Source organism: Vitis vinifera, chromosome 2, assembly GCF_030704535.1.
Source record: "Vitis vinifera cultivar Pinot Noir 40024 chromosome 2, ASM3070453v1".
NCBI classification, from domain to species: domain Eukaryota; kingdom Viridiplantae; phylum Streptophyta; class Magnoliopsida; order Vitales; family Vitaceae; genus Vitis; species Vitis vinifera.
The window spans coordinates 1,817,499-1,832,493 of record NC_081806.1 but is presented as its reverse complement, the minus strand read 5'-3'; the positions used below and the strand labels follow the sequence as shown (position 1 = coordinate 1,832,493).

General features: G+C 34.0%; 3 protein-coding genes across 6 annotated transcripts; 2 read left to right on the top strand and 1 right to left on the bottom strand.

The window, feature by feature from the left end:
• Nucleotides 1-1,131: 1,131 nt before the first annotated feature.
• On the top strand, nucleotides 1,132-4,128 carry LOC100249644 (BTB/POZ domain-containing protein At3g05675). 4 transcript variants are annotated; one of them, XM_002262565.4, is made up of 2 exons: nucleotides 1,132-1,340; nucleotides 2,594-4,128. In XM_002262565.4, exon 2 carries the CDS (start codon nucleotides 2,665-2,667, stop codon nucleotides 3,958-3,960), a length of 1,296 nt encoding a protein of 431 aa, XP_002262601.1. In that variant the 5' UTR covers nucleotides 1,132-1,340; nucleotides 2,594-2,664; the 3' UTR covers nucleotides 3,961-4,128. The 4 variants fall into 4 exon arrangements, with proteins under 4 accessions (XP_002262601.1, XP_019072284.1, XP_003631407.1 ...); XM_019216739.2 differs by having other exon boundaries at nucleotides 1,138-1,340; nucleotides 2,675-4,128; XM_003631359.4 differs by having other exon boundaries at nucleotides 1,165-1,340; nucleotides 2,433-4,128.
• A 1,311-nt stretch (nucleotides 4,129-5,439) lies between these two features.
• LOC100244495 (uncharacterized) lies at nucleotides 5,440-8,175 on the top strand. Its single transcript, XM_002262588.5, has 3 exons — nucleotides 5,440-5,835; nucleotides 6,502-6,650; nucleotides 7,773-8,175. Exons 1-3 carry the CDS (start codon nucleotides 5,650-5,652, stop codon nucleotides 7,909-7,911), a joined length of 474 nt encoding a protein of 157 aa, XP_002262624.1. The 5' UTR covers nucleotides 5,440-5,649; the 3' UTR covers nucleotides 7,912-8,175.
• A 1,701-nt stretch (nucleotides 8,176-9,876) lies between these two features.
• LOC100266812 (dof zinc finger protein DOF4.6) lies at nucleotides 9,877-12,018 on the bottom strand. The gene is made up of 2 exons (XM_002262667.5): nucleotides 11,748-12,018; nucleotides 9,877-11,288 (listed from the first exon to the last, which is right to left on the bottom strand). Exons 1-2 carry the CDS (start codon nucleotides 11,769-11,771, stop codon nucleotides 10,446-10,448), a joined length of 867 nt encoding a protein of 288 aa, XP_002262703.1. The 5' UTR covers nucleotides 11,772-12,018; the 3' UTR covers nucleotides 9,877-10,445.
• Between the last annotated feature and the right edge of the window lie 2,977 nt (nucleotides 12,019-14,995).

Sequence of the window (14,995 nt, the reverse complement as noted above, 5' to 3'; positions counted from 1 at the left end):
AAAATTAGAAAATTTAAGGGTCAGTTTGATCATGTTTTTTAAAACTAGTTTTAAAAAACTATTTTTTAGTTAAAGAATAAAAAACAACTTTCTAGCATTTTATAAAAATTAGGATGTTTGACAAGTTGTTTATAATTTTTTTGTTTGTTTTGATTTTGTACAAATATTGTAAATTCAGAGTGTTTTTGAAAAGAAAATTCAAAAGTTTAACAAAATTTAAAAAATACTTTAAAAAAAAACTAAAAAATCATTTGTACTGTTCTTTAGAAAAACACTTCTAATAAAAATACTATCAAACAAACTCTTAGAGAATGTTTGTTTTTTTAGCATTTTATTGAAAATAATTTGTTTTTAGATTTTAGGTAATTTGTTTTTATACTTTTTACAACTTATATATTTCATATTTTTTATTTAATTTATGTCATGTTCACTAATATTATTGGAGTATTCATTAATATTGAAGGGCTTCCTAAACAACAAAAAATAATATAATAATGCAAAAAATTGAGAAATAAATGGAACAAATTTTAAAATTAACAACTTAGTCCCATAAATTCAAAATGTTCTTGATTCAAAAGTATTTTAACTAGAATAAATAAATTATATGATAACAAAAATATTATCATATTCTTATATACAATGTCGGGATGCATTATGTCACACCCTAAATTTGAGACCCATTAATTAATCCTCAAATTATAAAATCAGTGCTATCAAAATCTAAGTATAAATAAGAAGTTCATATTTTTGTTTTGAGAACACTAATTTTATAATTTAAAGATTAATTAGTAAGTTTGAAATATGGAGTATGGAGATGAATAATTTATTCTCAATTTTTCTTTGCTTATATAAATATTGATAAAGAATTTGTTATAGAAATTTATATTATTGTTTAGTAATTTTCAAAATTAAATGAGTTACTATTTAAATTTATGCTAATTTTAAATATTTTAACAAATTATTAGATATTATAATAGAAATAAAATTTAATTGGAAATTTCAATTTCTTATGATAATTTATTTGAAAAATATGGTGATGAGTCGTTAAATTTTATTTTTCCTAATTTTTTGAAATTATTATTATTATTATTGTCCTAAAACAAGTAACATCATCTCTCCAATCATTTGTCACTAATCTTGGTATACTTCACTAAAAGGTCCTTTTCGTCATTTGACATTCTTGCCTAAAAGTCATTTGGATTCTCGTTTCTCATCACTGCAGAACCCTAATCCATGCCTTCTTCACATTTCAAAAATCTCGATCAAATCGAGTATAAATTGCAGATTCTCTGCGGCTAGATTCGAACCCATCTCTGCGATTGAATCAAGTTCATTTAAAGGTGACTTCTTGTTTAATTTATTTATTTATTTTAAGATTTTTCATATAGAGGTACTATGGGAATTTCATTTTCGTTGAAGCCCTTCATTTTATTTCAGATTGAATCGAGTTTTCTGTGAGAGAGGTTTTGATTTTGAATGTGGGTTTTAGTGGGAGGTATGGACAAATCTGCGATCTGGGATTGTAGAATTACTGGAAATCTTTTAGCTTTTGAATGCTGGAAATCATGGGAAGTGGTGTGGGGTTTAGGTTTGAAATGATTGAAATTTGATACCTGTAAGAATATAAATTGAAGAAAAAAGTAATAGAAGTTAGTTCAAGTATTTTATAGAAATGGAATAAATATAATCTTTAAAGTTTCCAAATAGTTTCTTCCATCCATTAGATTCTGCCTTTCAAAAAAGGCCTCCAATGTTAGGGTTTCATTATTGTCGAAGCCTAACCCAAACCCGAATTCTTCATTTCATCGATGCCGATAATATGTTTGTCAAAATACCTCTAAATTAAGCTCGAATTGTGGAAATGCTGGTTTGAGATGCTCAGTACCCGGGTAGGCAAATTGGTATCATGCAATGCTTTTTGAGTGCTGTTAAATGAATTGACTAGTATGCTGCTCTTTTGTTGTAGTAATTGGTTACGGTGAGCTTAGAGGGCCAACCACGCAATTTGCAATTCCCATGCATCGTTTTGTGATGAATGGATTGGTCGGGTCATTAGCTTGAAAGTGCCACATCAGTAATTGCCCTTCATTGAATCTAGGATAGCTTTTTTCCTGCTCTATCTGAACTGGGAATTGATAACTTTTCTTTCCATCCTCAATGACCTGACAAGCCAGAGCCAGATGTATTTGAGAGATACTTGAGATAGTTATGAATCTGTTATGATCTTCGTCATTAAATAGTTTGGATTTCTATTATCATCATATAGTCATGCTTAGCTGTTAAACTTATTGATGGTTAGTGATCAGTTTATTTCCTAATTTACTTCTCTGGACTTATGCTATCATTATCAAAGTCATACTTAGCTGTTCGAATTACTGTAGTCACACATTTAGATGGTGTTACAATTAGTAATAATTTAGCTGTTGCTGCAGGAAATGAATTTTGGGTATTGAGCGTCCCATTTGTCACATTTTCTTGATGTTAATGAAATTCGTGGTTCGAAGAGTTTCAGATTTTCCATTTTTGTTCAAAATGAGTGAAGGTTGTCATAATTTTTTAATTTATGAGGATCTATTTGTATATTTTTGTCCAGTTAAACATCAATTTGAAGGTCTATTCTCCCAGTTGCATAAAGCATGAATTTTATTGTATTTCCCTTCACACATGGACAAAGCTGGAGCAGCCAAGTCATGCACACTTGGTGACAGGAGTACTAGCGACATTACCGTACGACTGACTAATAGAGAAGGCAGGCCGGAATGGTTCTACTCTCACTCTTCCATTCTTATAAACAAGAGCAAGTTCTTTGCAGACCAGCTCTCTCATCTGGATTCTACAGCTTGCATCGAGATTCACTGCTCAGATTTTGATTATGATCATCACGTTAGTCTTTTGAGGCTGCTCTATCTGCCTGAGGATTCAGTTGTTGACTCTTTCGATTCTGTTAAGACTGCTATTGGGATTCTTCAGGTGGCTGTTGCCTTACACTGTGAAGAAATCACACGGAGTTGCATCCAGTACTTGGAGGCTATTCCCTGGGAGGACAAGGAAGAGGAGGAGATCTTAAAAGCAGTTTCGAAACTGGGTCCAGTAGCCATGCCCATAGTGGCCAGGTTACAACCTGTAGATCTAAGCACCACAAGAAATGTTTTTGTTTCTGCAATTCGATTTGCCACATCCATTGCAGCACCCTGTCTTCCTTTTGGAGATGAGCTTAAAACTTCTGCTCAGGAACAAGTAGAATACATGCTTGGGGAAGATGAAGATACATCACTGATTACAGCAGATGATGAAGTAAAATTGGTGGTAAAAATGGGCCTTTCCCAGATTTGTTCTTCATTCGAAAAGGAATTATCTTCATTGCTTTTGGAGTCTGATCTTACATCTGAGGCAGTGGAAGATAGAGTACTGAGGAGCCTATCAGACCTTGAATGGATGTGTAATATACTTCCCAAGATGGATTTGATGAAGGAATTTGTTTCTAACTGGACTGAAATCTCTGGACGCATTTTGACAGTGGTTGAGGACAGGAAACTTGATTCTCTCATGTGGGGTTTGAAAGTAAAGCTGATAGAAGTGACAGGAAAGGTCTTGGAAGCAGTTGGCTATGGCAATGTGATTCTTCCTCCCCCATGCCGGGTGCAATTGCTGAAGACCTGGCTTCCCTACATAAGAAAAATGAAGCCTCTTTTGGATTCAAAAGGACATGAAGACCTGGGTTTTCCCCACAAAATGGATGAGGACCTGTGTGAAAGCATTGAAGGCGCAATTATCTCACTGATACTGGCACTGCCATCAAACGATCAAGCTGATATTCTGGCAGACTGGATGAAGACTGAGCAGGTGAGGTATCCTGATTTGAGCGAAGCTTTTGAGGTCTGGTGTTACAGAACCAAGTCTGCAAAGAGAAGACTGGTGGAGGGGCTGGACAAAGTCGGCAACGCTGCAGTCAGCCTTTGATTTCTGCCCTGGTTTTGTTGTAAGATGAGATTATAAAATGGGTTGGACGGTAATGCTGAATTTAATCTCTATTTCATTTCATTTTCATGTAGTCTGGCAGTGGCCCCAGGAATAATGGTTCCACTTGATAACTATAAATTCAGGCATCTTATCAACTTGCTTTGTTTATTTTTCTGGGTTTGGTAGCTCATATTCATACCAAGCGTCTAGCTTCTAGCTTGGTGGTGAGGTTATCATTCATTCCTATTCCTGTATCTAGGGTTTTAAGAATTTGATTTTTCTTCCATTCTATAAACTTAAACCCTACTCTACTCAATAGAGCCATGGATGAGATCCCCACTAATACATAATAGATTACAATTATGATTGTATTGGATGGAGTTTGTGTAGGCCATCATCTATTTGGGGTAGATTTTGCTTCTAAGATACCCCTCTTTACTATTATTATTATTATTATTATTATTATTATTTTACAATTTGTTAAAAGTCCTATAATTTCAAAAAGGGTTGGCAGGGTTTAAAAAAAAAAAGAAACAAGGAAAAAAAATTTATTTAGTTTATTTTAGGTTATATAGGAAGTCATTTAGAAACGTTTATAATATAAATATTAATGTTTGAAAATAATAAATTTGGCTTTTAATTTTATGAATTTTTTTTTTTGAAGAATAAAAAACTAGGAAAACAAAGTTATTTTTCTATTTTTTGTTTTTAGGAACAAAAAATAGAATGTCGTGTTTTTAGATAATGTCTTTTAATTGTTTTTTACCTTTTTCATTTGTTGTTTTAAAGAATGTTTAAAAAAATATATTACAAACATGTAAAATGAATAAAAATAAAATATCAGATAAAAAAATTATTTTTAAAAATATTAAAAAGGAGTTAAAAGTATTTTAGATTTTCGATTTTTTTTAAATATATTTGAAAATAGTTATCAAACATATCTTTATAAAAAATATATTATTTTTGTCTTTGTTTGTTTGGTTTTTTTTTTTGAAGTTTGATTGAAGATTTTGTATCTATGGGCCAAATAATTTGAAAAAGACATTGAATCAACTTCAAATGAAATGTATAAATAAATAGTAAGTAATATTTTACAAATGAATAAAAATAATTGACCATTTCTAATTTCCTCTTCTTAATAAATTAGTGATATGTCAACTATTAACTAATTTAATATAGTTTCCAATCCTAGTTGGGGAAATTTTAATCATTATAAATTAAAGAATTTAAATCCAAAGGGTTGAATTTAATAATTACGAATAAATAATATATCCCTCGCTTCAGTGGATTAAATTAGGATTATTTGATTAGAAAGACAAAATAATCTCCAATTTGAAAATCTAACCCCTACAAAATATGTTAGAGATATTTATGGAAAAAAAAAGTTTTTTTTAATTAATTAATTCTGTAAATTATTAATATCATATTTAGTAAGTATTATAAAATTTAAAATAAGAAATTAATCCACCGCCGACGCCTACAAAGAGCCAAAATGAACACATAACAGTGGTGGTTGATTGAGGAAAAATCAAACACCCTGGTCCCACCCTCACCAACCAATTGTCTCGGACCCTGGTCCGTTGTTGTTGTAACCCTCTGCGGTCTAATCGCTTACAAACCCGAGCCACATTCTTCCATAAATACGTGGCCTGAAGCTGCTTCCAGAAAACGACGCCGTTTCAACCTCTAATGGCGAAGCTCTACGTTCAGGCCCTGCCGCCAACGGATCTCAACCGGAACACCGAGTGGTTCACCTACCCCGGCGTCTGGACCACCTACATCCTCATCCTCTTCTTCTCTTGGCTCCTCGTCCTCTCCCTCCTTCGCTGCTCCTCCGGCGCCGCCTGGACCATTCTCCACCTCTCCCATTTCCTGGTATACGCTTCTTCTTTCACTCCCATTTTTTCCGATCTTATTCTTAGGGGTTCAGGTGGAGTTATGTGGGATTTGATTTGGAGATGTCAACGATTGGATTCCGATTAGTCAAATTTGTTGAATTTAAGTTTTGAGTGTGGTTTGTCTGTAAATTGTGTCGTTTAGGGTTTTGAATTTGCTCTGTTTTCACTTGCTGTTACGAAATGATTTGTTTGTTTGGTAACTTGGAAACTACTTTGTGGATCAATGAACTTGAATGCATATTATCAATTGCAATAATGAATACCGTTTTTCAAACTTTTGTTTCTTGAACAGTGTGATTAAGCATTTACGCTTTGGTGACCTAAAAACTTGAGTCTTTCTGTTGTGTTATTTCTATATTTTGTTTTTTGTTAATAAGAATTTTTTTTAGAAAAGAGAGCATAGCATGTGGAGCATGAAAAAGTACGTTTAAAACCTAACAGAAACCAAAATTTCTTTTGAACTTGCAACGTTTCATCAGTTTTTTCGGCTTTTGCGGGTTCTGTTGTAATCAAAAGTTATTTCTCTATGGAATGATGTAGATTAAGAAATGAATTCTTGTCATCTTCCATCGCGATTCTGATATGTCATTTTTGCTTGTAGTTCATGTTACTTAATACAATTTGGGTTTTTGTCGTCCTGCAGGTTACTTATCACTGCTTTCACTGGAAGAAGGGAACACCATTCGCGGATGACCAGGGTATCTACAATAGGCTAACCTGGTGGGAGCAAATAGACAGTGGGAAGCAGCTCACTCGCAATAGAAAGTTTCTCACTGTTGTGCCCTTGGTGCTGTAAGTATTTTTTCAGCTATGAATCTTTTGATTTTGATGTTGAGGCTAAATAAACAAGTGAATCTCTTTGATGGAATTGCTGATGTAATTTATTTCAAGTTGGGAAATGATTGTTTGCCATGTCTGTTACTATGCTACTATGTGTATCTTATGCTGTTTCTCAGCATGTTATTCTCTTCGTGCTGTCTGATCTTTTGTTCTCGTGGTAGCATAATTGGAAGGATGTGATGCTTTTGCTGTAATCTTAATGATTCTATTGAGAACTCAGAAGTTTGAAGTTCATGGGACTTAGAGTTAATTATCTATCTATCTATCTATGTATATAAGAACTCTACTGAAGAAATTGAAGATGATCTATAAATTTCTGTTTGTTTGATTAAGCATTTCCTTTGTAATGCTTTAAACCCCTTAGGTTTCTGAGTGGCACCCCCCTTTTTTCTCTGAATCATGGCCTAGAACCTTACAATGGTGGTGCATGTCTTTATCAGTTATCACCTGGAAGGTGAGGAGTTCAATCTGGGCAAACATAATTATTATGCTCAAACGGTGGTGTGGGAAAATTTCCTTTTTCCTTTTTAATAAATACTTGCTTTTTGGTCAACATTAGTTATGTCAGTTTAGCTGAGGTTTTGTCTAGTTGGAAAGAGTCCCTTAAGAAAGGTTTGAGCTATCTGTATTCCACTGGTTTTTGCTTGGAAAATGATGCATCTCGAATCCTTGAATATGAGCGGTTTATTGTCACGATCTTCTGTATGCCGTTATTGATAAAAAAAAAGTTGACTTTCTCCTTTAGATCTAATTCTTTGCTAAATGATGAGTTTGTCCCTTTCTGATTTGTCAGGGACTTCCAAGACAACACTCAGTTGCTTGTGCACTGGCCATTCTTAAGATTTCTAAGCAAGTAGAAATTTGATTTAATTTCTGATGGGTAATTAACTTACGGTTGCCATGATGAAGAACAGAGAACATGCCAGTGGAAAGTAAAGACTTATTTTGACGGATACTTGTGATAATGTTCTGTTAGCCTTAACTATTAAATGCCTTAGTCCTTGAAATTATTTTTAAACTCACATCCTCCTTGATAAGAAACATGCCTTGCTTACTCTATGTTTCATTTGGCAGGTACTTAATAGCCTCGCATACAACCGACTACCAACACCCCATGCTGTTCTTTAATACACTGGCAGTTTTTGTGCTAGTGGTTGCCAAGTTCCCAAACATGCACAAGGTCAGGATATTTGGAATCAATGCAGATCACTGAACCAGGGTCCAGATGAAGGATGCAATCTCAGATTTACTGAAACAAGGTTTTGATCACTTTGGGTTAAAAATCTAATGCTAATATCCTGTACAGATGCCTGATCTGGAAAGGGTATTATATTTTTTTCCCTTTCAAAGTGAAGATTTTTTATGTGTACTGCTCTCTGGTAGATCCTGGAAATAACATGTGAGTTGTTGATTGTATTCCACCTTTGTTACTAGTTGCAAATGATGAAATCCATAGCTGTTCTTTAATCCATGGAAATCCAAATCCTCAAACATTTTTCTTTTTTCTTTCCCCCATGCTAGAAGCTTTCTTTTACTTCCCATGATTATATCCTCTCAAAAAGCCTGCCATTGCTGGTATGATCTCTTGTTGACATTGAATGAGTACTGTCTGTGAAAATGGAGGCAAAACCAAGAACAAAACTCAAGCAGAACCTCCTTTCTCAAAGGCACTCCCCCTCAATTGGTTGAGGCTGAACCCTGATTTTTGGGTCAAAGTCTCCCTTGATTTTTATGGATGATATTCTTGGGTATTGCTGTAGTGGATCATGTTGGATCTGGGTGCTGTGGAAATATTCATTTTGCATGCTACTTAGTTGATACTTGCATAGCGCAGCCTCATCTCTGACTGCAGAAGTTTCAACCTTTGCAACCCAATTCCTGCATTCAACCCTGGAATTAGGAGGGCTTTGTCCACCCCAAATCATATTTTTCATGATCTGCATGTGAACTTTCACTTTCTCTCTCTGAAATGTTGACACCCACCAAATGGGGTTGGTGGAGTCGGCTAATATTTCTGTGCTTTCACACGACACATAGTTTTTTTTTTTTTTTTTTGTGATAAATGGCAAGGGGATGCGCTAATGGGGGCTGTTGGCAGCTATTTTAACTTTTAAGTGAAGATTCATGCCCATTTACTCACAAGTTGAGCCCATTGTGATTTTGTATTTGCTGTATTGAATTATTCCCACTCACCTAGGATGATGGATTCAAACCTGTGTTGACTACAGCATTGGAATACTTTGAAACTGAACCCAGAAGCGTGAAAAAGCATTTTTGAACAAAACCCCCAAAATTCATATGAAAGTGATGTGTTTTTAGCTTTTTAAAATCATCCAAGTTCATTCTAGATTTTGTCACCATATCTACAAAGATTGCCTTTGAAAATCTTGGTCGACTTCTACCCATCCTTCTCTCACTTTAGCTCAAAAACAATGGATGTTTGTCCTGAACATGGACTGAAGCAGTTATTTTCTGGTTTCCCAAACAGCCGTGAGTAGAAGAAGAGATGATGAATCAGAACTCTCAATTTGGAAGAAAGGGACCTCCATGATAAGGTGGTACATGCATCTAACAAATTTGCCAGTTATTATGCACACTAAGTGGCTTACAGCAAAGAACAAAAAATAAATGATTAAATAAATGTAGGGTCTGGATCTGGTTGGACGGACTGAGTGGGAGAGATTATTCTTCAGCACACTTGCCTAGGGGAATGTTTGTGGGTCCCCACCATGACCAAAGAAAGAAGGGTTTGTCAGATCTTTCTCAAATCTTTCAATAAGAAAAGAAAAAGGAAAAAAAAATGAGGGGGAAGTGGAAATGGCATGGAAGCAAGCAATGATCATTCATAGAAATGGGGCAAATGTGAGGGGGTCTTGTGGAATGTTTGGATTATGGGAAAATAGTAGGTGTAGTTGCTCTCATCAACAAGAGTTGTTGTATTGAGGTGTATTTTTCTGTATTGTTAAAGCAGTGTCATGTGTGGAGATCATGGCTCATACCTGGTTGCTTTGTTTCTCCTCTGGACTTCTGCTTTGCTTCATGCAACTGCTTGCTTGGAAGAATCTTTGACTGAGACCTGAAACTCCGAGCCTGTTTGGAGGAAAGGAAAATGGGAAAAACAATGGTATGGTTGCAGAAAATTAATGGGAAAGAATTAACAGCCCCCATGGAAACCCAATTTGAGTATAAGAAAATCAACAATAATTTAATAGTTTGTTCTCGATTGAAAGAAGCTACAGAGTACTTTTGTTTTTGATCCACAAACTCATGGGAAAAAAAAAACTTGAAACATTATACATTATTCTTTGTACCAAGCCAACCAATGACAAAAGAGAAGTGGGTTGCAACCTCTTCTGCTCATAGAAGAAATGACATGAAATAAAGGGGTATAGTGCAAGCCCTCTCATCTTCAACTTGGGTTATTGCCCTCCAAAAATCTGGGCTGTTCTTGATTTCTTCTTCTATCCTTTTAAGAGTACTGTAACCCATGCCACCTTTACTCTGAAGCCAACCTAAAATAAGCTTCAAATTCCCACCACGATCAAAGAGTAATGAGAAGATAATCATAAAGAAAGGAAGAGAGATAAACCCATGTACCATCATCATCATCATCCTATCTGTTAGTTCTGAAGAAATCCAAACAAAGTCACCACCCACCATGAGAAATCAGAAAACCCAAAGAAAAAAAAAAGAAAAGAAAAAAAAAGAAAAAAAGAAAACAAAGACCCAGATTGTCATTCATCTTCTTTACCATGATCCTCCACCTAACATCCCAGTCCAGTACCCAGTTGAATCTCCTTGCTCTCTAGTTTGCTCAATATGATCAGCTGTGCTTGAGACCTGTTTCAAATCTTCAAATGGAAACAACAGCCTCCCACTACTGCTCCCTTGAACTCCCTGGATGCTACCATACCCACTCCCAAGCCCATCCAGAGAAAAATTAAGAGTCGGTTTGAACTCCTGCATAGGAAACCCAGTTGTGTAAACTGTGTTTGGATCAGGAATTGGCATGGGCATGAAGGAATTCAACCCCCTTGAAGTGATCCCAGTGAGCAGCTCCAAAGCTGAGAGGTGGGATGAAGTAGAGGAAGTAGAAGTGATGTGGCTCTTGCTGCTATTATTTGTGTTGTTATTGCTGTTTTCAATGCTGGGCATTTGCATGAACTCAGAGACACTTCTGAAATCTTGAGCGGCTGGGAAGGAGAGGTTGAGATCTTGGCCTTCATGGATCTTAGGGTTTTGAGCAGAAGACTGAGAGCAGCCTGGTGGCACCAGATCAGGAAGCTTCTTTGATGAAGCTGAAGATGAAGATGATGAAGAAGAAGATGATGATCTCTTGTTCTTCCTTGAACCCCCACCAACTGGAATATTTCTGAGAGACCCACCTTCAGTCCAATACCTTCTACAAGCCTTGCAAAAGTACCTTGGCTGAGAGAGACTGTAGTTGTTGTAATAGCAGAACTTAGTGTTGGTTGAATTGCACCTTGGGCAGTTCAAAGCTTGCTCTTTCTGAGGTCTTGCCCTCTTCTCCAAAGCAGGCTTTGGACATGTATTTGTGACTATCTCCTCTAGTGGTTTCACCACAATCTCCTAAAAGCAAAAAGGAAAAGAAAGAAAAAGAAACGTATGAAAACGCCCATAAAGAAACCACAGCTTCAAGATCAAACAAACAAAGAAAAAACCAACACCCAGAAACCTGCAGATCAAAAGAAGATAGCTGACAAACAAACAAACAAACAAACAAAAACAAGCTAACTGCTTTACACTTTTCAAGATTATACCAGCCAAAAAAGAGAGAAAAAAAAAATAAAAAAACAAATAATAATAACAAATCAATCCTTTCCCCTTCCCTTTACTTCATAATCAAAAGAGTTTAAAAAAAAAGTGAAAAAAACCTTCAGATGAGTGGGGACTTGCACTAGCAACACAGGAAGTCCATCAAACTTTACCAAAAAGCAGACGACAAACACCAAAACCAAAACCCAGTACCCAGAACAAAAATTTTCAATTCTATCAGAAGATCAGGGGCCAGATGATGGATCTCCCTACCTGTGGCCACTGAGCAGTATCCATGGAGGATGAAGATGAAGAATAGCAAAGAACAAGATGAAGAAATGACTATCTCCAAAGAGATAAAACCCCCCTCTTTTTCTCCCAACTGACTACAAAAGCAGAAGAGAAATGAATGTTTTAGATCGAATGGTTTGTGTGTGGACGTTCAATATGCAACCTTGCTTTAACAGAGAGAGAGAGAGAGAGAGAGGCCTTTTGTCTTAAAAATATTATTATAGTATTAGAGTAGTTTAATATTCCAAATCCCTCAGTGGGAATATATGTCTTTTACAAGTATACATATAAAAATATAAGAATTGGGTGTCTTTTGTGGACCTGTGGTAGGGTTTTTTCTTTTCTTTTCTTTTCTTTTCCTTTCCTTCATTTAGTTTTGAGTGTACGTATATACCATGGAACTGTGTGGGTTTGCCTTTTCTGACCTGAGAACTTAGTGAAGTCAGATACTTCTCATCTTCCTACGGAACCTTTCTTTCTTGCCTTTGGAAAATCATAAAGAAAAACGATCAAAATTTTGACTCCCTCCAATCACCTGAAGAAGGGAGCCCTCTTTAGGCTGATTGTGAAGTTGTGGTACTGCTAACTGGTAACCTCAGCTTTGTCATATTCAACCGTTCATTTGTATTTTCATCAATCCACAAAAGTTGAACTTCACCTCCCTTTATATTATTTTGTATATTTATATAATTTTGGTCTGGAATATTCACATAAAACAAAGGTAAAAAAAAAGGGATACAAATTTGAATAAATAAGAGTAAGATAAAATTAAAAAAGAGAAGATATTTTGATTTGGAGAATCGACAATGTCTTAAGACATATAAATATATATATATATATATAAAGTTATTATGATATCTCATATTGTCTTTAGAACGAAATTTTCTAATAACATACATATAATTACCTCTCTTAATTATATAAAATAATTTTCAAGTTTTTCGAGCTCTAATTCGGAGCATAGCCGAGAATAACTAGACAAAACAAGTTATCATACATGATATTAAAATTTGAATAAGTGTTTTGATGCTGCAAAAAATTTATTTTCTTCTATTCATTATAATCGCTTCTTAAAATTATATGGTTACTATTGTTTTACTAGCTTTAAATACGTCGTAAGGACAAGTATATTCGGGTACTATATATGATACATATGTAAAATGTTTTTGTAGAATTAAACAAGCAATTGGGTACAAAAAATGAAGGGGTTTTTTTGCAGGAAGCATCCATCAACAGTGGGAGTTTTTGAATTCAATCTTGAAATCATTGCTGTAACATTCATATATGTGGAGGTGATTTGACTGGAGAGGTTAAAGAGCCTCTGGGTCCTTGGCAGCTGATCCCAAACATTTAGGGACAGACAATAGAAGCCATTTGTCACTGTTTCTATCATCATGTTTTGGCCCCTTATGATCACACTCTCAGTTCTCAAGCCATTTAAAACTATTGCTTCATCATGTGCAAAACAAATACTAGTACTACAACAGAAATTTACTCCAAAATAGCTTATCTTACTATATACTTCTTGATTTTATCCTCCTCTCCTTGTGGGGAACATTCCAATTCCAAACCTCTCATAATTGAACTACTGATTAGGTTAAACTACTAGGTAATGGGTTATAAAAACAAGTTCCCCTTTTCATATAAGCAAAGAATCCAATTAAAATTTTGATACCATGTTAAGTTATTTATATAGTTCAAAGAAATTAAAATAGAACAAAAACCTATTTGAAAATATAAATTTTTTTTAAGAAAGACTTTAATATGTAATGCTTTATTTTAATTATTCTTTATATTTATATAATTAAATTTTAAAATATTTCTCAAAAAATAAATGAAAAAAATAAAAACATTTAAAAATACTATATTTTTTATTTTTAAGAATAAAAAACAATTATCAAATACCAGCTAAACTTTTGGATGATCAGTTTTTTTTAAAAAAGAACTCTATTTTTAGGTGGTGTTTGTTTTTTTAACTTTTTGCTTAAAACAATTTGTTTTCAGAATTTAGGTTATTTATTTTTCTATTTTTTTATGACTTATTATAAACTTTTTACTAAATAGAAAAAAATAAAATATGTAGTTTTTTCTAAATAGAAAAAATAACATATTGGTTTTTCTTTACTTTTTAATACTTAATAGAAATAAAATACTACAAAAACAAACAATATAATATTTAATACTATTAAACATTAATGTTCTATTTAGAATTAAGTAAAAAAACAAATACCACCTTAGTCTAAAGAAAGACTTAAACTCGAAACCTTCAATGAAGTGGAATTATGATATTTTTTGTAAGCTATTAGTTTAGCTTAATTTAAAAGGTTAAAGTTGCAAGTAATACATCATGAAAGTTAACCACTTTCTTCATTTACAAGGCATGTAATTAAAACTCTATGTATCATATTAAATTAATAATTTGATTCAAAAAGTTAAAGCTTTTTGAGTAACCCATTACACCACACTAGACAAATTTGAAGTAAAAAATAAATAAATAAATAAAAAATAAAAAGGCAATACTACTGATTTGATAAATGAGGTTGAAGTCTATAGAATTTTTGCAAATGGGAATTTTGGGTTTTACTCATAGGAACAATAATGATGTTGTAATTGTCTTCTTTCACATAAAAAGGAAGTGGGTGATGCAATGGTACAAAATGCCCATATATTTTATTGAAAAGTCCTTACCAAAATTTAGTTTTGGATCCAAAAAATTGAAGTGGACAAAGAGGGGGGGCTTGGTGGGGTTGGTGTAGGGTGGGCAATAGCACTAGCCCCATTGTGTTACCGTTAAGAGGAAAAGTGAGAGACCCCACACCTTAAGGTATTGGAAAGTGACCATTTCAAAATTTTCAATCAAGCTTCCAACGTGGGGTGTTGATGCCAAAAACAATTGAAGGATGATGCTCATTTTCTTTAGGGAAAATATATGCATCTCTAATTAAGGCATGAGTGTCTTTGTTCCATTGTTTGGTATGGGCATTTAGTACAAATTATATTATTATTATTAAGAAAATTTGAAAGTTGGGTTCACAATGTTTCTTCGTGGGTATTTCTATGTTTGATTGGGATCATTAACAAAGAATATCTTTGATTAGAATTTTACGTACTATAATTTTCATTAGAATAATTTTCGTGTTTTAGATTTTAGTTGGAAGTTGAAAGTTGAAGTTGAACGTGAAATCATAATTTGTAAAGTGATAACTTTAATATTATGAAAAATTCACCCA

Bases quoted from the DNA above. Each gene is read 5' to 3' on its own strand.
- LOC100249644 (XM_002262565.4), top strand. From the start codon at position 2,665: ATGGACAAAGCTGGAGCAGCCAAGTCATGCACACTTGGTGACAGGAGT.
- LOC100244495 (XM_002262588.5), top strand. From the start codon at position 5,650: ATGGCGAAGCTCTACGTTCAGGCCCTGCCGCCAACGGATCTCAACCGG. The intron at 5,836-6,501 runs GTATACGCTTCT...GTCGTCCTGCAG, and splicing joins TCCACCTCTCCCATTTCCTG to GTTACTTATCACTGCTTTCA. The intron at 6,651-7,772 runs GTAAGTATTTTT...TTCATTTGGCAG, and splicing joins ACTGTTGTGCCCTTGGTGCT to GTACTTAATAGCCTCGCATA.
- LOC100266812 (XM_002262667.5), bottom strand. From the start codon at position 11,771: ATGGATACTGCTCAGTGGCCACAG. The intron at 11,289-11,747 runs GTAGGGAGATCC...TTTTGCTTTTAG, and splicing joins ATACTGCTCAGTGGCCACAG to GAGATTGTGGTGAAACCACT.